The 27,142-nt window shown below is 45.4% G+C and overlaps 1 protein-coding gene across 2 annotated transcripts in view; it reads right to left on the reverse strand.

The window, feature by feature from the left end:
* Positions 1 to 3,206: 3,206 nt before the first annotated feature.
* dgcr8 (DGCR8 microprocessor complex subunit) overlaps positions 3,207 to 27,142 on the reverse strand; it is a 127,115-nt gene continuing 103,179 nt past the window's right edge. Inside the window, exons 12-14 of one of the 2 annotated variants that reach the window (XM_072470684.1) lie at positions 26,600 to 26,727; positions 7,124 to 7,237; positions 3,207 to 6,628 (exon numbers count right to left, since the gene is read on the reverse strand). In XM_072470684.1, the coding sequence (XP_072326785.1) occupies positions 6,545 to 6,628; positions 7,124 to 7,237; positions 26,600 to 26,727 (326 nt within the window). In that variant the 3' untranslated portion in view covers positions 3,207 to 6,544. Of the gene's footprint in view, positions 6,629 to 7,123; positions 7,238 to 26,587; positions 26,728 to 27,142 lie in introns of both variants that reach the window. The other variant, XM_072470599.1, reaches the window with a different exon arrangement.

Here is a 27,142-nt window from a genome sequence, read left to right on the forward strand (position 1 = left end):
CCTTCATGTTTGGACAATTTGTTCATGTTTGAGGTTTTCTATCGTGCTGGGTGCAAGGGGAAATGATGTATTGAAGTCTCTAACTTTATTCTGCCAGGAGCAAGTTGCACTTAGAAAACCACACACCCCACCCAATCCACCTTTCATGACCTCAACATCCTGAAATACCTTACAGCTAATTACGTTTTGAAATGTAGTTAGTCTGTTATATATGAAACAGCAACCTGTTTCTCACAGCAGGGTTTTGTAAAGACAATATTGAAGACATTTGATTATTGCCATTGAAATCAGTTTGTTTAACATTCCAACAACAGAACAGGATGTTGCCTGGAATGGAGAGTAGGTCTTACGAGGAAAGGTTGAGGGTGCTAGGCCTTTTCTCATTAGAGCGGAGAAGGATGAGGGGCGACTTGATAGAGGTTTATAAGATGATCAGGGGAATAGATAGAGTAGACAGTCAGAGACTTTTTCCCCGGGTGGAACAAACCATTACAAGGGGACATAAATTTAAGGTGAAAGGTGGAAGATATAGGAGGGATATCAGAGGTAGGTTCTTTACCCAGAGAGTAGTGGGGGCATGGAATGCACTGCCTGTGGAAGTAGTTGAGTCGGAAACATTAGTGACCTTCAAGCAGCTGTTGGATAGGTACATGGATTACGGGAAAATTATCTAGTGTAGATTTATTTGTTCTTAAGGGCAGCACGGTAGCATTGTGGATAGCACAATTGCTTCACAGATCCATGGTCCCAGGTTCGATTTCGGCTTGGGTCATTGTCTGTGCGGAGTCTGCACGTCCTCCCCGTGTCTGCGTGGGTTTCCTCCCACAGTCCAAAGATGTGCGGGTTAAGTGAATTGGCCAATGATAAATTGCCCTTAATGTCCAAATTGCCCTTGGTGTTGGGTGGAGGTGTTGAGTTTGGGTAGGGTGCTCTTTCCAAGAGCTGGTGCAGACTCGGGGCCGAATGGCCTCCTTCTGCACTGTAGATTCAATGATAATCTATGATTAATCTAGGACAAAGGTTCGGCACAACATCGTGGGCCGAAGGGCCTGTTCTATGCTGTATTTTCTATGTTCTATGTAGAACAGTACCTCAGTGAGGGGGTGCAGAGTAAGGGTGAGCTCCGGAAATATGTAACATGCCAAATGCAACCTCATTTGTTTGTGTTGCTCGTTAGGTCAGCACTTTCTGCCCATCCGGATGCCCTTCAAGGTGATAGTGAGCCACCTTCTCCAAGTTATTGATCTGGTGTAAACAGTGAAGGAATGTTTTTACAGCACATAGTAGTTCCAAGTCGGTATGGTGTGTGACTTGGGGTGGCGATGTTCCCATGTGTAAGCTGCCTTTGGCCTAGGTGGTAGAGGTCACAGGTGCTGATGAAACAGCCTTGGTGAGTTGCTGCAGTGCATCCTGTAGCTGGTAGTCAGTGGTGCAGAGTTAAAATTTAAAGTGGTAGAAGGGGATGTCAATCAAGCACACTATTTTAGCTGCATTCTGTACTTGCATCACACTTGCACCTTGTGGATGACTTTGGGGGGGGGGGGTCCAGAACTCTCAGCCTCTGACCTTGTAGCCACAGTATTTATTTGGCTGACAATGGTAACACAATGTTAATAGGAATGCTTTAAAAAAAAATGTAGTATACCCAATTCATTTTTTTGAATTAAGGGGCAAATCGACCAAGCCTGCACATCTTTGGGTTCTGGGAGCGAAACCCACCCGAACACGGGGAGAATGTGCAAACTCCACACAGACAGTGACCCAGAATCGAACCTGGGACCTCTGTGCCGTGAGGCAACAGGGCTAACCCACTGCGCCACCATGCTGCCCAGTTAATAGGAATGCTAATTAATGGAAGATAAGATTAAGATTCTCCTTGTGGAAATGGTAACTTCCTGGCATTTGTGTGGTAGAAATATGTTATTTACCACTTGTCAGCCCAAGCATGGATGTTGGCCAGGTCTAGCTATGTATGGCGATAGCTCCACAGCTATGAAGCAGTTGCAAATGGTATTGATAATAACCAGGCAGTTAGCACTGCTGCCTCAATTCTGGCCTTCGGCAACTGAGTTTCCTCCAGGTGCTCTGGTGTCCTACAATCAAAAGATGGCAGGTTAGGTGGATTGGCTATACTAAAATTGCTCCTTAGTCTCCAAGTTAGGTGGAGTTCTGGGGATAGAGTGGGGGAATTAGGTAGTTTCAGAGGAATGATTTAATGGATCTAAAACACTACCTTGAATACCTGCGGTGATATCTTGTGGCTGGAATGATGTCTCCAATGACCATTGCCCATCTCCTTGTTCTAGATATGACTAACCAGGAGAGGTGATTGCAAACCTGGTCTTTTGTGGTGAAGATACACATGAGAGAGTCTGAGAAAGTAGAATCTGACAAACCTATTCATTGATTTGCTTCCAGGCATAAATTCATTTGTAGTGTCATAGAAAACAAAAAGGCATGACATAAATTTTTCCAGAATTTGTAACTATTGCCTTCTTCCTCCAGGTCAGTTTTATTGTTTTCCGGTCCAAAGTGTCGGCAGTGGTTAGCATTGTTGCTTCTCAGTGCCAGGGTCCCAGGTTCGATTCCTCGCCTGGGTCATTCTGCAGAGTCTGCACTTTCTCTCCGTGTCGGCGTGGGTTTCCTCCCACAAATCCCGAAAGACGTTCGTTAGGTAATTTGGACATTCTGAATTCTCCCTCGGTGTAACCGAACAGATGCCGAAATATGGCGACTCAGGGATTCTCACAGTAACTTCATTAGTGTTAACGTAAGCCTACTTGTGACAATAAAGATTTTTTTTTTAAATTGGCAGAGAGATGAGACGTTAAGACCATAATGGAGAAGCGTACGGTAACATTGCCAGTCAGCGTCAATGCTGACACATGACTGTGATTACATTTCTGTTAATGTTCGGTTGGTTTTAAATTTACAATCAAATTTGGATTTATATTAGTTTGAACTTCGTCGCCTTTCTCTTACTCGACTTGCATAAAACCAAATTTCTAGTTTAAGATCCAAGTTTAACTGATGTTGGTTGCAACCTAAGAAATTAATCCAAACCTACAAGGATGTGTGAACCAGAGGGTTCCACTACATATTTCTACTGTTCATTTAGCAAGCTTCTAGATTTTGCTAAAAGTTTCATATGAAAGCACAAGGGATTGTGTTTAATAAAAAATGTAGGGCCAGGGAAAGAACAAACATTTTATAATGAATTATCAAACTTTATTGCTTCAAACTACAGAGCAAAAAAAAAAGTGTCACACGTAAAGGACCACACACAAACATCCAGATGGCTGTGCAGGTTGCAGCAAGCATAGGCCAAAGGACATGTACATGAAGCCTGAAAGCCACTTACAATAGCAGTTAGTGTGGTAACTGCACACAATGTACAAATCATTAGTGCAGCACCACCCTTGCACTGCAAGTTCCCTAATCAGACACAAACTACTTAAAAACACAGGGCACACCGTGAACTGGATATTATGCTCTTTGTTTCAAAAAAGACTCCAGATCAAATCTTCCACGTAATGCAATTGCACAATTATGAAACACTCTGACTTCATTAACTTTCCTAACAAAAACAAAATTTGCCCTTCAATTTGAGGAACTTCATTCACTAGCCACTGGAGATTACTTGACTGAATAATAGTGTTGAAACTTTGATTTTAAACAGACCACAGCATAAGACCATAATCAGTTAATGAAGAAATAAAACAAAAGTCTGAGGAAAGATGAGTAAATCAGGGAAGCTGAGTGTTCTTTCATGACTGAAATAGAGTTTAGGTAGTGGAGTCCAGGATACCAAACAAAAGTCAAACCTCGAGAATATTTCCAATGAGAATTCAGCTTTCCATGAATGCTTCAATACTCACAAATTAACTTGCTTTATGCCAGTTTGTAAGGAGTCACATTTGAAACACTTCAATCATACAAAATACCATTAGCTTTGCTGGAATAAATTTCAGACATCACAAACAGTAGTAATTGCAATGAGAGCTACATTTAAAGTGAGGTCAAGTCCTCAAAATCTTTCAACAAAACAAATGGAAGATTAAAAACAAAATACGTTGCCTCTCACTCGGTTTCCAAATTTTACAGATTGCGTAATACATCGATAACTTTCTTGGAGTGTTAGAGGGCTATTGCATGTAATTAAAAATTACTTTATTTTTAAATATTTACCTCCCCATTTTGATTGAACATTTAAATCCATTACGTACTTGACATGCATTTAAGAGTAAATGTTTTACTGAATCCTGGAAGTGATTTATCACATAGTTAATGAGAGTTCAACACCTTTTCAAGCCTGTTGGTTTTTCTTCCCAGAATAATACCATTTACACAATGATGCACCAATAAGACAGACTCATGCTTACGAGGATGAAGCTATGCCCTATAAAGGTACAACCCATAATAATTTTTGCTTCCAATGGATGAAAAAAAAAAGGCAGTCAAATTACAATCCTATACTTCATGATTACCTTCTAAGGAGCAAAATGAGTAGGTGGGTTTAATTTTTAAAAATGAGATCCATATTGAGTATAATATACTGACAAGTTACAATCCATACACATAAATAGCAATGTTAAAGGTACAAATCAATTAAGATGAAGGTAAGACAATTAGTTTCCATTTCAATTCACACTTTAGTTGATCACACAAATGCAAATTCGCAAAACCACAATCTGTACTCTCTCGCAGCAGCACTAGTGCTCATGTGCAAAGGCAAGAAAAGTTGTATTCAACAGAGAAAAGTAGTAAACATTTAAAACACATAACGTCACAAAATGACAGTGCACAGCCGTTTAAATATTAGTTTTGTTTTTGTTCCAGCAGTTATTGCAAATTTTTAATCTTGTTTTCCCTCTCTCTGCTACTTTTGCAGCCTGCAGCAAGCATTAAAAAAATGTTGTCAGTTTGCATAAGACACTATTATTAAGCTTTGGTTCACATTACCAAGAATGCACTGGAGCCAGTCATGGTACTTTGTTTCCTTCAGGTTGCTATCCTGGGTTTAAGTGAGGTAAAATTAAGTTGTTGAAAGGAAAATAATTTCCCAACACAAAGCATAAGACAATGAGAACTAATTCAAACTTCTATATGAAAACCTCCGATCTGCATGCCCGATAATAAATTAAACTATAGGTGGAGGAACATTATATTCTTTTTCTTAATCAATTCTACTTCTAGCAGTGGGACAAATCAAACCTGTTTGTTTGCATCATTAATGATTTGTTCCAACTGAAACAGTGGGCCAGACTACAATTAAAAACAATGAACAAATGTCGACAACAGCTTCAACATCGTTAAAGCTCCTACCAAAAAAATACTGATGAGATTTTGGAACTGTCCAAACTTGAACGATCTGGTCTTAAACATATTGCAAAGCAGAATCAGAAGAAAACACAAGATAGCTGCAACTTTAGCTCTGATGCAATTCCAAAGCTGAACATCAGTTTGGCACGAGTTACACTAAACTGCACTCACAGAAATACACATTCTGTATTCGTACCAAATGACAGAAGTGGAGAGTCGAAGCCAAACACCGCAAGCTATTCAACAGGATCTTGTAGTCTCGCACATGCATTGTATTTACTTATAGAGGATCCAGACGACTTGACCCAAATTACATATAAAAATGATGCATATTAACAGACCCCCGTAACAAAATAAAAGTCACAAAACAATTACTACAAAAAGTGTTTAAAAAGCCATTGTGTCCATGTATTAAGAGGCCAAGATAGTCACATTTGTTTTCTGATTTATGAGTCTTTCAGTAATAATTACCACCTATAAAGGTTATTCAGTTGAAATGCCAGTAACCCAAGCTCCAAATTCTCCAATATAAATCTATGGTTCCAAAAACCCTTCATTCATACGATCTGCATATATAAACACTATGTGTTTCTTCAATAATGGTTAAGTGTCACTTCATTAAAACAAGTAGCTTCCCGACAAGGTTCCTTGATAAATTGCTTAAAATTTGTTTACAAAAAGAAAAACTCATATTAAAAGGAACAGCTTAAATTGTGTGTATTGAAAGCAACTTCTCACTGACATCAGTCTATACGTAAACAATGAAAAGTATACCGTCTTCCAGAAGGTTACCCCCATTGGGTCTAACTATCCAACAAATCAGTGCACAGTGACAATTTAATGGCCATTCTGTAGTTGGCAGATGCAGGGAACCTATTGGGCCATTAAATCTCCTTTAAAATTTAACTGACAAACTAAAATGTTCAAAAACCTAAAAGTTGTTTTCTGGGGCAACAATGTCACCCAATATAATCTCAATCTTCCAATTAGTCTTGTGCCCATTCCTGAAATAGAGGCACGGGGTTCAAGTTCAGTAATATTGCCCTGTCGCAATGCAAAACGCTAATCATAATTAAAGAGGTACACTGCCGAGCTGGGGTGGCGGAAACCTTTAAAAATTGTCCTGCATTTCACAATGTAATAAGTTCTGTAAGGTGGTAACAAAAAAAATTGTTGAGGATGAGTTTCTCCAGTGCGTTATTGCTCTCCATTTTGCAGTGCTTTACACGTCAACAGTACAAAGAGGTTCGCTGCCTGGCTGTGCTGATTCCATTATTGTCATCTTCGGCTTCTTCCGAGTTTCCTCCTTTGTGGGGCAGAGAAAGAAACAAATGACAATTGTATAAATTTTGTTTGAAAAAACAACCTCAAAGTATGTTAAGATGTCAGGGGAGGGCAGTACCAGACTTTGTACCGCACTTTTGACGCTCATCGTCAAGGCTCAAACAAAGGATGGCCAAATGGCTAAAGATTGAAAGAATAAGCTGGCATGTTCAATCCCGGCTCTGGGTCACTGTCCGTGTGGAGTTTGCACATTCTCCCCGAGTCTGCGTGGGTTTCGTCCCTGCAACCCGAAGATGTGCAGGGTAGGTGGATTGGCCACGCTAAATTGCCCCTTAATTGGAAAAAAATAATTGGGTACTCTAAATTTATTTTAAAAAATAAGCTGGCAGGACAGAAACCGCTGGAGGCAAACAAGATACAAGAGCAGCACAAACCAAAAATCCAGAAACATGCCCAGCAGGATTCAAACCTTTGGTAGCACTCCCTCCTAACCATCCTGAAAAGTGAAAATATTTACCCTATCCCGTGCCAATTTCTTCATTTCATCTCGTAACTTGTTCAAAATATGAAGATTCGGTTTGTTCTTTTTGGCAAATTGCTGCAGTTCAATCACACTTTTATCAGACATTTCCTGTGTTAAAATAGTAGAAACAGATGTATTTTAAATGGGAACTGTATAAACGATGGACAAATACACCAAAATTACCATAGTGTACGGCAGAGATGGGAGAAAAGATAAAATGTGCCACAAAGAAATCAAGTAACATGAAGGAAATGTTAAGCTTTTCCATCTGCAACAATCATAACCAGGTCAAGACGAGAGTGTGCTGGTATATTAAAACTGTCTTTGTTTTTTATAAATGTTTTTTATTGGATTTTTGCAGAGTATATTTTGCCGTTATGTACACAGATATGATATATCTATATATATGTAAGTAGGCATCCGTTTGTGCCGGCGAGGCACTTCCGGAGGGCAATCGTCGAGTGGGTCTGGTGCTGGTGTTGCCCCTCGCTTCTCCCGGTCGGATTTCGCCGCCGTTGTCTTCTTGTGCACGCTGCCGCTTCAGCCGGCCCTCCCGTCCTCTGCCTGTATTCTCCTTTTTCTCTGTTCCTGTGGATGTCAAGTTAGTTAACGTTTCCCGAACAGGATTCTACGGCGGGCGATCAGGGAGGCAAAGGCAAGGGCGTCTGCCCTCCTCCCCAGGAATAGATCTGGCTGGTCTGAAACCCCGAAGACCGGCACTTTCGGGCATGGCTCCACCCTCACCCCCACTACTTTGGACATTGCCTGGAAGAAGGCAGTATTAAAACTGTCTTAACCAAAACAATGAAATACAAATTCTACTCAACTTGGAATGTCTTTTGACATGGCTTTCACTGTCTTTATACAATAGTATGGGATCATCTTTGCCTTGGACATTAAGTACTTTATCTGGAAATTGAATTTCAACCTATCAGAAACAAAAATCACTTGGTGATTCTCATCCTGTCAAAACTCAATGTCGCTGAATTTCCATAGGAACTTTAGGGACAAAGAACAAAGACCAATACAGCACAGGAACAGGCCCTTCGGCCCTCCAAGCCTGCACCGGTCACGTGTCCTATCCAGACCAACCACCTGTATCTTTCTATACCCCGTCTGTTCATGTGCCTATCCAGATAAGTCTTAAAGGTCGCGAATGTATCTGCCTCAACCACCTCACTTGGCAGTGCATTCCAGGCCACCACCACCCTCTGTGTAAAAAAACTTCCCCCGCAGATCTCCACTGAACCTTTCCCCCCTCACCTTGAACTTGTCCCCCCTTGTAATTGTCATTTCCACCCGGGGAAAAAGCCTCCAGCTGTTCACCCTATCTATACCCCGAATAATTTTATAAACTTCTATCAGGTCGCCCCTCAGCCTCCGTCTCTCTCGGGAGAACAATCCCAGTTTATTCAATCTCTCCTCATAGCTAATACCCTCCATACCAGGCAACATCCTGGTAAACCTTTTCTGTACTCTCTCCAAAGCCTCCACGTCCTTCTGGTAGTGTGGTGACCAGAATTGGACACAGCATTCCAAATGTGGCCTAACCAACGTTCTATATAATTGTAACATAATTTTCGAGCTTTTATACTCGATACCCCGTCCTATGAAGGCAAGCATGCTATATCCTTTCTTTACCACCATTTCCACCTGTGCTGCCACTTTTAAGGATCTGTGGACCTGCACACCCAGATCTCTCGGTCTCTCTATGCTCCTGTCATTTATTTTATGGCTCCCACCTGAATTGGATCTACCAAAATGCATCACCTCACATTTGTCCAGGTTAAATTCCATCTGTCATTTCTCTGCCCAATTTTGCAGCCTATCTGTATCCTGTTGTATTCTCTGACAATATTCATCACTATCCACAACTCCTGCAATCTTAGTACCATCCGCAAACTTGCTAATCAGACCCGCTACGTATTCTTCCAAGTCATTTATATATATTACAAAGAGCAGAGGCCCCAGAACTGATCCCTGCGGAACACCACAAGTTACAGCCCTCCATTCGGATAAACATCCTTCCACTGCTACCCTGTCTTCTATGGCCAAGCCAGTTCTGAATCCATCCAGCTAGTTCACCCCTGACCCCATGTGATCTAATCTTTTGCACCAGCCTGCCATGAGGGACCTTATCAAATGCTTCACTAAAGTCCATGTAGACATCATCCACAGCCCTTCCGTCGTCAATCATTTTTGTCACCTCCTCAAAAAATTAAATTAAATTAGCGAGACATGACCTCCCTCGTACAAAACCATGCTGTCTTGTTGCTAATAAGACCATTCACTTACAAATGTGCATAGGTCCTATCTCAGAATCTTTTCCAACAATTTCACTATCACTGACGTCAAGACCATTATTCTTTTTCCTCATTGAATTCAAACCAGGGTTTAATGCCGGGATTTCGCGATGTTGGCGCAAAATCCTGCGAGAGCCCAAAAAGCGAGATTCTTCCCGGCGAGTACCTGTGACGCGATCACCCCTGCCATTGATGTAATAAGGTTCTCGTTATTTAAATACGTTTAAATTCAATGACAGGCTTCCCTTCTGCAGCATCTCCCCACTCGGATTTCCCCCCCCTCACGTCATAGAACGTAGGAGGCCATTCGGCCCATTGAGTCTGCACCGACCCACTTAAGCCCTCATTTCCACCCTATCCCCGTAACCCAATAACCCCTCCTAACCATTTGGGACACTAAGGGCAATTTAGCATGGCCAATCCACCTAACCTGCACCTCTTTGGACTGTGGGAGGAAACCGGAGGAAACCCACGCAGACACGTCAGCGAGGTTAATAATAATAATCATTAATAATAATAATCTTTATTGTCACAAGTAGGCTTACATTAACACTGCAATGATGTTACTGTGAAAAGCCCCTAGTCGCCACATTCCAGCGCCTGTTCGGGTGCAGAGGGAGAATTCAGAATGTCCAATTCACCGAACAAGCATGTTCTTTGCGACTTGTGGGAGGAAACCGGAGCGCCCGGAAGAAACCCACGCAGACACGGGGAGAACGCGCAGACTCCACACAGACAGTGACCCAAGCTGGGAATCGAACCTGGGACCCTGGCGCTATGAAGCAACAGTGCTAACCACTGTGCTACTGTGGTTTACAACAGGTCTGGTGCTGCATGAAGCAGGAAAAGAGACCATGTTGGGGGCTCACTGTAAGTACAGCCCCTAGAGGGAGAGTGAAATGGCCTGGCTTGAGGCAGTGCTTCCTCTGGGGAGCGCTGTTGTGGGGGTGAGGGGGTTCCCCGTGCCCGTGGGGTGTGTGCTAATTTTTAGTGTTGCAGTGCCCTTTAAAAGGGGTATCTCGGTCTCTGGAAAGTCGATGCTGCCGGCAGGGTGATCAATGGGGAGTTGGTGGTAATGTCACTGAACTCATCATCTCTCCAGGTTATGCTCCATGGACACAGGTTCAAATCCCACCACAGCTGGTGGATTTTAAATTCAATAAATATGGAATTGAAAGCGAGTCTCAATAATTGTGACCATGAAATTTCACTAACTTTGATTCGATTATAAAGGTTGTGATAACTCACTTCAGAAATATCAATGGGATTAGACCAAGTCAACATGGATTTATGAAAGGGAAATCATGTTTGAGAAACCTACTGGAGGTTTTTGAGGACGCAATTAGTAGAATAGATAAGGGTGAACTATTGGATGTGGAGTATTTGGATTTTCAAATAAGTTTTGATAAAGCTCTACAGAAGAAGTTAGTGTCCAAAATTAAAGCGCGCAAGATTGGGGGTAATATACTGGCATGGACTGAGAATTGGTTAGCAGACATAGTAGAAATAAATGGGTATTTTCCAGAGTGACAGGCAGTGAAAGTGGGGATCAGTTCTCGGGTCCCCGCTATTCACAACATATATCAACTACTCGGATGACTGAATCAAGTGTAATATTTCCAAGTTTGCTGACAGGATAAAACTAGGTGGGATTGTGAGTGGTGAGGAGGAAGTAAAGAGACTTCAAGGTGATTTGGACAAGTTGAGTGAGTGGGCATATACATGACAGATGCAGTATAACGTGGACAAGTGTGAAGTTCTCCATTTCAGTGGGAAAAACCTAATGGCACAGTATTATTTCATTGGTGATAGAGTGGGAAATGTTTATGTACAAAGGGTGTCCTGGCACACCAGTCACTGAAAGTAAGCATTCAGGTGCAGCAAGTACTTATGAAGGCAAATGGTATGTTGGCCTTCATTGCAAGAGGACTTGAGTACAGGAGCAAGGATGTCTTACTACAACTGTACGAAGTCTTACAACACCAGGTTAAAGTCCAACAGGTTTGTTTCGATGTCACTAGCTTTCGGAGCGCTGCTCCTTCCTCAGGTGAATCAGGTTCACCTGAGGAAGGAGCAGCGCTCCGAAAGCTAGTGACATCGAAACAAACCTGTTGGACTTTAACCTGGTGTTGTAAGACTTCGTACTGTGCTCACCCCAGTCCAACGCCGGCATCTCCACATCATTACTACAACTGCACAGGGCTTTGGTGGGACCACACTTGGGAGTATTGTGTAAAGTGGTAGTCTCCATATCCAAGAAAAGACATACTTGTCATAGAAAGAGCGCAGCAAAAGTTCACCAGACTGATTCTGGGGATGGCTGGATTGTCAAAGAACATTACAGGAGGAGGCCCTTCAACCCTCCAAGCCTGCGCCAATCACGTGTCCTATCAAGACCAACCGCCTGTATCCTTCTATACCCTTCCGTTCATGTGTCCATCTAGATAAGTCTTAGTCGCTAACCTATCTGCCTCAACACCTCACTTTTTTTTTTAAATAATATTTTATTGAAAATTTTTGGTCAACCAACACAGTACATTGTGCATCCTTTACACAACATTATAACAATACAGATAATAATGACCTTTTTAAATTTAAACAAAAACAACAACAAATAAATAAATATTAAATAACAAAAAATAAAAACTAGCCCTAATTGGCAACTGCCTTGTCTCAGGCCACCCCCCCCCCCCCCCCCCCAAGTCCTGGGCCGCTGCTGCTGCCTTCTTTGTTCTCCCCTATCTATCTTTCCGCAAGATATTCGACGAACGGTTGCCACCGCCTAGTAAACCCTTGAGCCGACCCCCTTAGGACGAACTTAATCCGCTCTAACTTTATGAACCCCGCCATATCATTTATCCAGGTCTCCACCCCCGGGGGCTTGGCTTCTTTCCACATTAGCAATATTCTGCGCCGGGCTACTAGGGACGCAAAGGCCAAAACATCGGCCTCTTTCGCCTCCTGCACTCCCGGCTCTTGTGCAACCCCAAATATAGCCAACCCCCAGCTTGGTTCGACCCGGACTCCTACTACTTTCGAAAGCACCTTTGTCACCCCCATCCAAAACCCCTGTAGTGCCGGGCATGACCAAAACATATGGGTATGATTCGCTGGGCTTCTCGAGCACCTCGCACACCTATCCTCCACCCCAAAAAATTTACTGAGCCGTGTTCCAGTCATATGTGCCCTGTGTAATACCTTAAACTGAATCAGGCTTAGCCTGGCGCACGAGGACGACGAGTTTACCCTGTTTAGGGCATCTGCCCACATCCCCTCCTCAATCTCCTCCCCTAGCTCTTCTTCCCATTTCCCTTTTAGTTCGTCCATCATAGTCTCCCCTTCGTCTCTCATTTCCCTATATATATCCGACACCTTACCGTCCCCCACCCATTTCTTTGAGATGACTCTGTCCTGCACCTCTTGTGTCGGGAGCTGCGGGAATTCCCTCACCTGTTGCCTCGCAAAAGCCCTCAATTGCATGTACCTGAATGCATTCCCTTGGGGCAACCCATATTTCTCGGTCAGCGCTCCCAGACTCGCAAACTTCCCATCCACAAATAGATCTTTCAATTGCGTTATACCTGCTCTTTGCCACATTCCATATCCCCCATCCATTCCCCCCGGGGCAAACCTATGGTTGTTTCTTATCGGGGACCCCCCCAGTGCTCCGGTCTTTCCCCTATGTCGTCTCCACTGTCCCCAAATCTTCAGTGTAGCTACCACCACCGGACTCGTGGTATAGTTCCTTGGTGAGAACGGCAATGGGGCTGTCACCATAGCCTGCAGGCTGGTCCCCCTACAGGACGCCCTCTCTAATCTCTTCCACGCCGCTCCTTCCTCCTCTCCCATCCACTTACTCACCATTGAAATATTAGCGGCCCAATAATACTCACTTAGGCTCGGTAGCGCCAGCCCCCCCTATCCCTACTACGCTGTAAGAATCCCTTCCTCACTCTCGGAGTCTTCCCGGCCCAAACAAAACCCATGATACTCTTTTCTATCCTTTTGAAAAAAGCCTTCGTGATCACCACCGGGAGACACTGAAACACAAAAAGGAATCTCGGGAGGACCACCATCTTAACCGCCTGCACCCTCCCTGCCATTGACAATGCTACCATATCCCATCTCTTGAAATCTTCCTCCATCTGTTCCACCAACCGCGTCAAATTTAGCCTGTGCAATGTGCCCCAATTCTTAGCTATCTGGATCCCCAGGTAACGAAAGTCTCTTGTTACCTTCCTCAACGGTAGGTCTTCTATTTCTCTACTCTGCTCCCCTGGATGCACCACAAACAGCTCACTCTTCCCCATGTTCAATTTATACCCTGAAAAATCCCCAAACTCCCCAAGTATCCGCATTATTTCTGGCATCCCCTCCGCTGGATCCGCCACATATAGTAGCAGATCATCCGCATATAAAGATACCCGGTGTTCTTCTCCTCCCCTAAGTATTCCCCTCCATCCCTTGGAACCTCTCAGCGCTATCGCCAGGGGCTCAATCGCCAGTGCAAACAGTAATGGGGACAGAGGACATCCCTGCCTTGTCCCTCTATGGAGCCGAAAATATGCCGATCCCCGTCCATTCGTGACCACACTCACCACTGGGGCCCTATACAACAGCTGCACCCATCTAACATACCCCTCTCCGAACCCAAATCTCCTCAACACCTCCCACAGATAATCCCACTCCACTCTATCAAATGCTTTCTCGGCATCCATCGCCACTACTATCTCCGTTTCACCCTCTGGTGGGGCCATCATCATTACCCCTAACAACCTCCGTATGTTCGTGTTCAGCTGTCTCCCCTTCACAAACCCAGTTTGGTCCTCATGAACCACCCCCGGGACACATTCCTCTATTCTCATTGCCATTACCTTGGCCAAGACCTTGGCATCTACATTGAGGAGGGAGATTGGTCTGTAGGACCCGCATTGTAGCGGATCCTTTTCCTTCTTTAAAAGAAGCGATATCGTTGCTTCTGACATAGTCGGGGGCAGTTGTCCCCTTTCCTTTGCCTCGTTGAAGGTCCTCGTCAGTAGCGGGGCGAGCAAGTCCAAATATTTTCTGTAAAATTCAACTGGGAATCCGTCCGGTCCCGGGGCCTTTCCCGTCTGCATGTTCCTAATTCCTTTCACCACTTCTTCTACCGTGATCTGTGCTCCCAATCCCATCCTTTCCTGCTCTTCCACCTTGGGAATTTCCAGCCGATCCAAAAACTCCATCATTCTCTCCCTCCCATCCGGGGGTTGAGCTTCATACAATTTTTTATAAAATGTCTTAAACACTTCATTCACTCTCTCCGCTCCCCGTTCCGTCTCTCCATCTTCGTCTCTCACCCCCCCTATTTCCCTCGCTGCTCCCCTTTTCCTCAATTGGTGTGCCAGCAATCTGCTCGCCTTCTCTCCATATTCATACTGTACACCCTGCGCCTTCCTCCATTGTGCCTCTGCAGTGCCTGTGGTCAGCAAGTCAAATTCCACATGCAGCCTTTGCCTTTCCCTATACAGTCCCTCCTCCGGTGCTTCCGCATACTGTCTGTCCACCCTCAAAAGTTCTTGCAACAACCGCTCCCGTTCCTTACTCTCCTGCTTCCCTTTATGTGTCCTTATTGATATCAGCTCCCCCCTAACCACCGCCTTCAACGCCTCCCAGACCACTCCCACCTGAACCTCCCCATTGTCATTGAGTTCCAAGTACTTTTCAATGCATCCCCTCACCCTTAAGCACACCCCCTCATCCGCCATTAGTCCCATGTCCATTCTCCAGGGTGGACGCCCTCTTGTTTCCTCCCCTATCTCCAAGTCTACCCAGTGTGGGGCATGATCCGAAATGGCTATAGCCGTATATTCCGTTCCCCTCACCCTCGGGATCAATGCCCTACCCAACACAAAAAAGTCTATGCGTGAATAGACTTTATGGACATAGGAGAAAAACGAGAACTCCTTACTCCTAGGTCTACTGAATCTCCACGGGTCCACCCCTCCCATCTGCTCCATAAAATCCTTAAGCACCTTGGCTGCTGCCGGCCTCCTACCAGTCCTGGACTTCGACCTATCCAGCCTTGGTTCCAACACCGTGTTAAAGTCTCCCCCCATTATCAGCTTTCCGGTCTCTAGGTCTGGGATGCGTCCTAGCATTCGCCTCATAAAATTGGCATCGTCCCAATTCGGGGCATACACGTTTACCAACACCACCATCTCTCCCTGTAATTTGCCACTCACCATCACGTATCTGCCCCCGTTATCCGCCACTATAGTCTTTGCCTCGAACATTACCCGCTTCCCCACTAATATAGCCACCCCCCCGTTTTTCGCATCCAGCCCCAAATGGAACACCTGCCCTACCCATCCTTTGCGCAACCTAACCTGATCTATCAGTTTCAGGTGCGTTTCCTGTAACATGACCACATCTGCTTTAAGTTTCTTAAGGTGTGCTAGTACTCGTGCCCTCTTTATCGGCCCGTTAAGCCCCCTCACGTTCCACGTGATCAGCCGAGTTGGGGGGCTTCCCACCCCCCCCCCCCCTTGCCGGTTAGCCATCATCTTTTTCCAGCTTCTCGCCCAGTTCCCACGCGGCTGTATTTCTCCCAGACGGTGCCCCCCCGCCCATCCTTTCCCGTACCCACTCCCCCCTTTCCCCAGCAGCAGCAACCCAGTAATTCCCCCCCCCCCCGCTAGCGTAATTACTCCCCCCATGTTGCTCCCAGAAGTCAGCAAACTCTGGCTGACCTCGGCTTCCCCCCGTGATCACGGCTCGCCCCGTGCGGCGCCCCCTCCTTCCTGCTTCTCTATTCCCGCCATAATTATCATAGCGCGGGAACCAAGCCCGCGCCTCTCCCTCGGCCCCGCCTCCCATGGCCAACGCCCCATCTCCTCTCCCTCCCCACCTCCCCCCATCACCACCTGTGGGAGAAAGAAAAGTTACCATACCGCAGGATTAAAACATAAAACCCCTCTTCGCCCCCCCCCCCACTCGTCCCGCCACTTTGTCCAAACGTTCATTTTCGTAGTCCAATCATTCCAATTTTTCTTCTACAATAAAAGTCCACGCTTCATCCACCGTCTCAAAGTAGTGGTGCCTCCCTTGATATGTGACCCACAGTCTTGCCGGTTGCAGCATTCCAAACTTTATCTTTTTTTTGTGAAGTACCGCTTTGGCCCGATTAAAGCTCGCCCTCCTTCTCGCCACCTCCGCACTCCAATCTTGATAGACGCGGATCACCGCGTTCTCCCATTTACTACACCGAGTTTTCTTCGCCCATCTAAGGACCATTTCTCTATCCTTAAAACGGAGAAATCTCACCACTATGGCTCTGGGAGCTTCTCCTGCTCTCGATCCTCGCACCATAACTCGGTATGCTCCCTCCACCTCCAACGGACCCGTCGGGGCCTCCACTCCCATTAACGAGTGCAGCATCGTGCTCACATATGCCCCGACGTCCGCCCCCTCCACACCTTCAGGAAGGCCAAGAATCCTCAAGTTGTTCCTCCTTGCGTTATTTTCCAGTGCCTCCAACCTCTCCACAGATCGTTTCTGGTGTGCCTCCTGTATCTCCGACTTCACCACCAGGCCCTGTATGTCGTTTTCATTTTCTGCTGCTTTCGCCTTCACGACCCGAAGCTCCTGCTCCTGGGTCTTTTGTTCCTCTTTCAGCCCTTCAATCGCCTGTAATATCGGGGCCAACAACTCTTTCTTCATTTCCTTTTTTATCTCCTCCACGCAGCGTTTCAAAAACTCTTGTTGTTCAGGGCCCCATATGAAACTGCCACCTTCCGACGCCATCTTGGTTTCTGCTTGCCTTCCTTGCCGTTGTTCCAATCGCTGCAATCCGGCCACTTTCCTCTCCTTTTTCCATCCGTGTCCAGGGGGAACACCCTTCTGGTTTACCACACGGTGTTTTCAGCCGTTAAAATTGCCGTTGGGGCTCCTATCAAGAGCCCAAAAGTCCGTTTCACAGGGAGCTGCCGAAACGTGCGACTCAGCTGGTCATCGCCGCACCCGGAAGTCGACCCTCAACACCTCACTTGGCAGTGCATTCCAGGCCACCACCACACTCTGTGTAAAAAAAACTTCTCCTGCACATCACCACTGAACCTATTCCCCCCTCACTTGAACTTGTGGCCCCATGTAATTGTCATTTCCACCCTGGGAAAAAGCCTCCAACTGTTCACCCTATCTAAACCCCAAACAATTTTATAAACTTCTATCAGGTCGCCCCCTCAGCCTCCGTCTCTCTAGTGAGAACAATACCAGTTTATTCAATCTCTCCTCATGGCTAATACCCTCAGTACCAGGCAACATCCTTGTAAATCTTTTTCTGTACTCTCTCCAAAGCCTCCATGTCCTTCTGGTAGTGCGGTGACCAAACCAACTTCCTATATAACTATAACATAACTTGCGAACTTTTATACTCAATGTCACATCCGATGAGGGTAAGCATGCCATATGTTTTCTTTACCATCATCTCCACTGTGCTGCCATTTTTAAGGATCTGTGGACCTGCACACCCAGATCCCTCATATGCTCCTGCGGGTTCTGCCATTTATTTTATGGCTCCCACCTGAATTAGATTTGTCCGGGTTAAATTCCATCTGCCATTTCTCCACCCAATTTTGCAGCCTATCCAAATCATGCCGTATTCTCTGACAATCCGCAACTCCTGCAATCTTAGTATCACCCGCAAACTTGCTAATCAGACCCGCTGCATATTCTTCCAAGTCATTTATATATATTACAAAGAGCAGAGGTCCCAGTACCGATCCCTGCAGAACACCACTAGTTACAGACCTCCATTCGGATAAACATCATTCCAATGCTTCCCTCTGTCTTCTATGGCCAAGCCAGTTGTGAATCCATCTAGCTAGCCTGACCCCATGTGATTTAATCTTTTGCACCACCCTGCCATGAGGGACCTTATCAAATGCTTTACTAAAGTCCATGTAGACAACATCCGCAGCCCTTCCATTGTCAATCATTTTTGTCACCCCCTCAAAAAATTGAATTAAATTAGTGAGACATGACCTCCCTCGTATTAAACCACGCTGTCGTCGCTAATAAGACCATTCACTTACAAATGTGCATAGATCCCATCTCTGAGAATCTTTTCCAACAATTTCAATATCACTGACGTCAAGCTCACTGGCCTATAATTACCCGGATTATCCTTGCAACCCTTCTTAAATGATATAACATTGGCTATACTCCAATCCTCTGGGACCTCACCTGTGGCCAACGAGGAAACAAAGATTTCAGTTAGAGGCCCAGCGATTTCATCTCTTGTTTCCCTCAGTAATCTGGGATAGATGCCACCTGGCCCTGGTGATTTGTCTACCGTAATGCTTTTTAACACACCTAACACTTCGTCCTTTGTAATAATGACTTGTAAAGTGTTTACATATCCCTCTGAGACACCACCAATCAACGTGTCCCTCTCCTTTGTGAATACCGATGCAAAGTACTCATTAAGGATCTCACCTACTTCCTTTGGTTCCACGCATATTTTCCCTTCTTTGTCCTCGAATCTCTAGCTACCCTCTTGTTCCTAATATACGTATAAATGCCTTGGGATTCTCCTTAATCCTGTCTGCCAAAGACATTTCATGACCCCTTTTTGCCCTCCTAACTCTGCTTGAGCTCTTTTCTACTTTCCTTGTATTGTTCAAGTGCTTCATCGGTTTTTAGTTGCCTAGACGTCATGTATGCATCCTTTTTCTTTTTGACTAGACTCGCAATTTCCCCTGGTCCATCCATGGTTCCCGAGTCCTGCCTTTCCTGTCCTTCATTTTCCAACGGCACATGCCTGTCCTGCACTCCCATCAACTGCTCCTTAAAAGACTCCCACATGCCAAATGTGGATTTATCTCAAAGACCCTCTAAATCCTGCCTTTCTCCAATTTAGCACCTTAACCCGAGGACAACAATCGCCCTTTTCCATGAGTATCCGAAAGCTTACGGAATTGTGGGGACTGTTCGCCACATGTTCTCCCACTGCAACTTTGATGACCTGGCCGGGCTCATTCCCTAGTACTAGGTCTAATATAGCCTCCTCTCCAGTCGGACAATCCACATGTTGTTCCAAAAAACCCTTCTTGGACACACTTAACAAATTCCTCACCATCCAGACCCCTAGCCCTAAGGGATTTCCAGTCAATATGAGGAAGATTAAAGTCTCCCACGACAACAACCCTATTATTTCTACATTTATCCAGAATCTGTTTACATATCTGTTCTTCAACTTCCTGTGGGCTGTTGGGAGGCCTGTAGTACATCCCCATCATAGTGACTGCTGCCTTCCTGTTTCTGAATTCTACTCAGTGTCTCGTTACTTGATTCTTCCATGGTGTCCTCCCTCTGTACAGCTGTACTAAGTTCTCTAACCAGTATTGCAACTCCCCCGCCTCTTTTACCTTCCCCTCTATCTCGTCTAAAACATCCCAGAATATTTAGCTGCCAGTCCTGTCCCTTTTTTAACCAAGTCTCCGTTACCGCAACCACATCCAAGTTTTGTGCGTGAATCAAGGCTGTAAGATCATCTGTCTTACCTGTTATACTCCGTGCATTGAAGCAGATGCACTTCAGGCCCACTTGAGTTCGACCTCCCCCCCCCGCCTGCCCATCCTCTGAGACAGCCTGGCCCTGTACCATGCTCATCCCCAGACTCTACACTTGCTGGCTTACTGTTCTGATTCCCACCCCCCTGCCATATTAGTTTAAACCCACCCGAACCATACTAGCAAACCTCCCAGCCAGGATATTGGTGCCCCTCCAGTTCAGGTGTAACCCGTCCTTCTTATACAGGCCCCACTTTCCCAGGAAGACATCCCAGTGATCCAAAAAACTGAAGCCCTCCCTCCTGCACCAGTTCTTTAGCCATGTGCTCAGCTGCATTATATCTCTGTTGTTAGCCTCGCTAGCACATGGCACAGGGAGTAATCTTGAGAGTACTACCCTAGAAGTCCTGCTTTTTCATCTTCTACTTAGCTCCCTAAATTGCCGTTGCAGGATCTTGCTACTCTTTCTACTTACGCCATTCGTCCCAATGTGGACAATGACCTCTGTCTGATTTCCCTCCCGTTTTAGGATGCTTTGTACCTGCTCAGAGACATCCAGGATCCTGGCACCAGAGGGGCAAACTACCATCCTGGAGTCCCTTTCGCAGCCACAGAGGCACCCATCTGTGCATCTGACTATTGAATCTCTGACCACTATTGCTTTGCTACGCTTTGTACCCCCCATCTGTGCAGCAGGGCTAGTCGTGGTGCCTTCGCTCTGGCCATTGCTGCTGCTGTCCCCTGATGGACCTTTCCCCTCATCAATATCCAAAACGGCATACTTGTTAGATAGGGGGACAGCCATAGGGGACCCCTGCACTGTCTGCCAACCCCGTCTGGTGGTCACCCATCTATCTTCCTGTACTTTGGGTGTGACATCTCTGTAGCTATTATCTATAACAATTTCAGCTAATTGTGTGCTCCTCAGTGCTTCCAGCTGCTGCTCTAACCGATCCATGCGTTCGGTGAGCTTCGGCAACTGAATACACTTCCCACAGATGTAGTCCTCAGGACACTTGAAGTGTCCATGATGTCCCACATCGTACAGGAGCAGCACACAATCCCGCCAATTGACATTCCTCTCCCTCTGTTGGCTGTGAGATTAAAAGCTAAACTCTAGTTAGGCCCGTAATAAAAATGTACTGCTGCTGCTTTCACGAATAGACCCCCAAAAATGAATGTGTCTCCTGGTTAGTACAGGTTGGTGTAAAATATTAAATCTAGCTTGCTACACTCTAGGAAGTGTGAGAAGAAGAAAAAAACTCTGACCTTACAAAATGTAGCCAGAATCTACTCCAGTGAGCCTAGAAATTAAAGGGTTAAGGGCACTCTCTCTTTTGAAAGTCTGACGCCTGCAGAAAGCTCCCCGGCATTCAATTTAAACACTAATGGGTCACTGGGCTCCTCCCTCTGGTCACTGCTATGAGAAGAAATAGGCTTGGCCCGTATTCTCTGGAGTTTAGAAAATTGAGAGGCGATCTCATTGAAACGTATAAAATTCTGACGGAGCTGAACAGACGATGCAAGGACGTTGTTTCCTCTGTCTGGGGGGAGGGGGTCTAGAACAAGGGATCACAGTTGCAGATTATGGGGTCAACCATTTAGGACTGAGATGAAAAGGTACTTCTTCACTCAAAGGATGGTGAACAAAGAACAAAGAAAAGTACAGCACAGCAACAGGCCCTTCGGTCCTCCAAGCCTGTGCCGACCATGCTGCCCGTCTAAGCTAAAATCTTCTACACTTCTGGGGTCCATATCCCTCTATTCCCATCCTATTCATGTAATTGTCAAGATGCCCCTTAAATGTCACTATCGTCCCTGCTTCCACCACCTCCTCCGGCAGCGAGTTCCAACCACACACTACCCTCTGTGTAAAAAACTTGTCTCGTACATCTCCTCAAAACCTTGCCCCTCGCACCTTAAACCTATTTTATACTCAATGCCCCACCCAATGAAGGCAAGCATGCCGTATGGCCTTCTTGACTACCTTCTCCACCTGTGTTGCCCCTTTCAGTGACCTGTGGACCTGTACACCTAGATCTCTCTGACTGTCAAACCCTAGTAATTGACCCCTCTACCCTGGGGAAAAGTCTCTGACTATCCACCTCAAAATTTTGTAGAACTCTATCAGGTCGCCCCTCAACCTCCGTCGTTCCAGTGAGAACAAACCGAGTTTCTTCAACCGCTCCTCATAGCTAATGCCCTCCATACCAGGCAACATCCTGGTAAATCTCTTCTGCACCCTCTCTAAAGCCTCCACATCCTTCTGGTAGTGTGGCGACAAGAATTGAACACTATACTCCAAGTGTGACCTAACTAAGGTTTGATACAGCTGCAACATGACTTGCCAATTTTTATACTCAATGTCCCATCCAATGAAGGCAAGCATGCCGTATGGCCTTCTTGACTACCTTCTCCACCTGTGTTGCCCCTTTCAGTGACCTGTGGACCTGTACACCTAGATCTCTCTGACTGTCAACACTCGAGGGTTCTACCATTCACTGTATATTCCCTACCTGCATTAGACCTTCCAAAATGCATTAGCTCACATTTGTCCGGATTAAACTCCATCTACCATCTCTCCGCCCAAGTCTCCAAACTATCTAAATCCTGCTGTATCCTCTGACAGTCCTCATCGCTATTCCCAATTCCACCAACCTTTGTGTCGTCTGCAAACTTACTAATCAGACCAGTTACATTTTCCTCCAAATCATTTATATATACTACGAACAGCAACGGTCCCAGCACTGATCCCTGCGGAACACCACTAGGCACAGCCCTCCAATCAGAAAAGCACCTTTCCATTGCTACTCTCTGCCTTCTATGACCTAGCCAGTTCTGTATCCATCTTGCCAACTCACCTCTGATCCTGTGTGACTTCACCTTTTGTACCAGTCTGCCATGAGGGACCTTGTCAAAGGCCTTACTGAAGTCCATATAAACAACATCTACTGCCCTACCTGCATCAATCACCTTTGTGACCTCCTCAAAAAACTCTTATTAAGTTAGTGAGACACGACCTCCCCTTCACAAAACCATGCTGCCTCTCGTTAATACGTCCATTTGCTTCTAAATGGGAGTAGATCCTGCCTCAAAGAATTCTCTCCAGTAATTTCCCTACCACTGACGCAAGGCTCACCAGCCTGTAGTTCCCTGGATTATCCTTGGTACCTTTCTTAAACAGAGGAACAACATTGGCCATTCTCCAGTCCTCCGGGACATCACCTGAAGATAGTGAGGATCCAAAGATTTCTGTCAAGGCCTCAGCAATTTCCTCTCTTGCCTCCTTCAGTATTCTGGGGTAGATCCCATTAGGCCCTGGGGACTTATCGACCGTAATATTTTCCAAGATGCCCAACACCTCGTCTTTTTGGATCTCAATGTGACCCAGGCTATCTACACACCCTTCTCCAGACTCAACATCCACCAATTCCTTCTCTTTGGTGAATACTGATGCAAAGTATTCATTTAGTACCTTGCCCATTTCCTCTGGCTCCACACATAGATTCCCTCCCCTGTCCCTGGCTACCCTCTTGCTTTTTATGTACGTGTAAAAAGCCTTGAGATTTTCCTTAACCCTATTTGCCAATGTCTTTTCATGACCCCTTTTAGCCCTCCTGACTCCTTGCTTAAGTTCCTTCCTACTTTCCTTATATTCCACACAGGCTTTGTCTGTTCCCAGCCTTCTAGCCCTGACAAATGCCTCCTTTTTCTTTTTGACGAGGCCTACAATATCCCTCGTTATCCAACGTTCCCGAAATTTGCCGTATTTATCCTTCTTCCTCACAGGAACATGCCGGTTCTGAATTCCTTTCAATTGACATTTGAAAGCCTCCCACATGTCAGATGTTGATTTACCCTCAAATATCCACCCCCAATCTAGGTTCTTCAGTTCCCACCTAATATTGTTATAATTAGCCTTCTCCCAATTTAGCATATTCACCCTAGGATCCCTCTTATCCTTGTCCACCAGCACTTTAAAACTTACTGAATTGTGGTCACTGTTCCCGAAATGCTCCCCCACTGAAACTTCTCCACCTGGCCGGGCTCATTCCCCAATACCAGGTCCAGTACAGCCCCTTCCCTAGTTGTACTATCTACATATTGTTTTAAGAATCCCTCCTGGATGCTCTTTACAAGCTCTGCTCCGTCCAAGTCCCGAGCACGAACTGAGTCCCAGTCAATATTGGGGAAGTTAAAGTCTCCCATCACAACAACCCTGTTGCTTTTACTCCTTTCCAAAATCTGTCTACCAATCTGCTACTCTATCTCCCGCTGGCTGTTGGGAGGCCTGTAGTAAACCCCCAACATTGAGACTGCACCCTTCTTATTACTGAACTCCACCCATAAAGCCTCGCTGCCTCCGAGGTGTCCTCCCGCAGTACAGCTGAGATATTCTCCCTAACCAGAAGTGCACCTCCTCCACCCCTTTTACATCCCCCTCTATCCCACCTGAAACATCTAAATCCTGGAACGTTTAGCTGCCAATCCTGTCCTTCCCTCAACCAGGTCTCTGTAATGGCAACAAAATAATAGTTCCAAGTACTAATCCAAGGTCTAAGTTCATCAGCCTTACCTGAAAAATGAAATGAAATGAAAAATGAAAATCGCTTATTGTCACAAGTAGACTTCAAATGAAGTTACTGTGAAAAGCCCCTAGTCGCCACATTCCGGCACCTGTTCGGGGAGGCTGTTACGGGAATTGAACCGTGCTGCTGGCCTGCCTTGGTCTGCTTTCAAAGCCAGCGATTTAGCCCTGTGCTAAACAGCCCCTACCTGTTATACTTCTTGCATTAAAACATATGCACTTCAGGCCACCAGTCCCGCTGTTTTCAGCAACATCTCCCTGTCTGCTCTTCCTCAGAGCCATATTGGCCCTATTCCCTGGTTCTCCCTCAATCTTTTCACCTTCTGACCTATTGCTCCGGTACCCACTCCCCTGCCATACTAGTTTGAACCTGTGGAATTCTCCACCACAGAAGGCTGTGGAGACCAAGTCACTGAAGGTATTTGAGAAAAAGAGATAGATTTCATGACATTAAAGGGTATGGGGAGAGAGCGGACATATGATGTTGAAGTAGAGCAGTGTTTCTCAAACATTCCTGGCCACAGAAGCCTTCGACCACCCAAGAGTACTGAAGGAACCCTTGAGAAACATTCTTATTGTGTTGAAGAGTTAAACAACATAATATTGATTGTGTTCATATAATTGTATGATTGTACAAAAGCCCTAATTGATAGAATTTTAAAATATTTTATATGTACATTTATTATAATTGAAAACATTTATCATTAACACGTGACTATCTCTCCCCCCCCCCCCCACACACTCACGAGTCTCCCCACCATCCCCACACACACATACACATGTCTCCCCCCCCCCCCCCACGTGACTCCTCCACACACGTCTCCCCCCCCCCCCCCACACACGTGTCTTCCCCCTACCCCCTCCACACGTGTCTTCTCCCACCCTGGAGAAGACAGCCTCTGATTGAACAAGCAGTTTCATGTATTTTTCAAATCTTATACATCAGCCTGTCCTGCCGCTGAACCCCTGGGAGCGTTCAGTGCGCCCCCAATGTTCCACGGAACTCAGTTTGAGAAACCGTGATCACATTGAATGGCAGAGCAGGCTCGATGGGCCGAATAGCCTCCTCCTGGTTCCTATGTTCTGTGAGAGAGTCAGTGGTAGCATTTTCACCCAAATCAGGTCATTGCACGTTCAAACCCCACGACCGGATTTGATCACAGTCCAGACTGAGGTCCCTGCAGTACTGTATTTATTGAAGGTAGCATTTTTCAGATCAGACATTAAACCAAGATCTTGTCTGTCTTTTCAGGTGCACATAGAGGATACTACTGTACTTTCCCCAAAATAAATCTGCATTCTCCTGATTATTGAATAAATAGCACCCAGACCACAAACCGACAGAAACAGATTCAACAGGCCAATTACCTCATTGCTGTTTATGGGTCCTGATGCATAGATTCACTGAGCTGAACCTCAATGCAGAACAATTACTTGGCTGTGAAGCACTGCTAAAGGATATGAAAGCCAATTAAAATATCTAATTCATTGTTTTACACTGAGCGCTTGGGTGCGAGAAATGTGCTTTTGACATGAAATAGAGAACATTTTACTCAGCCCATCTTGCAAGCTTTTCAAATGTATACTTAAAAGATTTGAAAAGCATTAAGCAAAATGTTCAATTGTTCATGCAACTGGAATAAAAATACATCAATGAAACTGTGCCCGAGGGATACAAAAATGACAATCACAAAGGTTATGTTGGAACGATGGTTCTCTTGGCTACAATGGAACGGCACTTAACCAGTTAGTCAAATCATTTCATCTCTCACTTGGGACGACTTTGAAAATTCACAATTCATGCTGCCCCAAGAGCTTCAGAAATGATACTGTTCGGGCTTAAAGCATTTTCCGACCCCGCTCATCTTTTTTAAAATTTCATACCACTTCAAACCGAGTATGAGATTTGCACCCACTTATAAAGTTCCTACAAAAAAAAAGCAACTCTCCATCAAACGCAGGAGGGTCACTCGCCCGGATTCCCACTCCCACAGAAATGCAACATTCATTGCATTACCTCACAATTTACCTGTTTCACCATTTTATTGCTTTCCCTGCCGTACATGCGCAGTAGTGACCCCCAGTTCTTGACGTGGGGGTGTAGTAACTGTAGGATTTTCTGAGATGCCAGCTGTTTGCCAACTCGTTTGTTCTTGCCTGAAAATTGCAGCAGTTTTTAAATTACATCAGCAGGAAAGTGCAGATAACCTAGCCCTCATTCCCTGTCAGATCAAAGCCAGAGATGAACAAATACATGTAAACGTTAAGCTAACACCCAATACCATGTACACAGAATCAAGAGTAAATCGCAGCACTGACCACGAGATCCACATTTTATACAACAGTGTCAAGAGTTAGATTGTACTTACCGCACCTGAAGGAAAACAGAATAAATCTTCCAAAACAAACAAATAAACAAAAACATGCAAATAACTATAATTGGCAGCACAAAGTGTTTTTTTTTTTCAATTTAGCATGGCCAATCCACCTACCCTGCACATCGTTTGGACTGTGGGGGTGAGACCCACACAGACACAGGGAGAAGGTGCAATCTATGCAGCACAATTTACAT

The sequence above is a fragment of the Scyliorhinus torazame genome, chromosome 1 (assembly GCF_047496885.1).
Source record: "Scyliorhinus torazame isolate Kashiwa2021f chromosome 1, sScyTor2.1, whole genome shotgun sequence".
Lineage (NCBI taxonomy): Eukaryota > Metazoa > Chordata > Chondrichthyes > Carcharhiniformes > Scyliorhinidae > Scyliorhinus > Scyliorhinus torazame.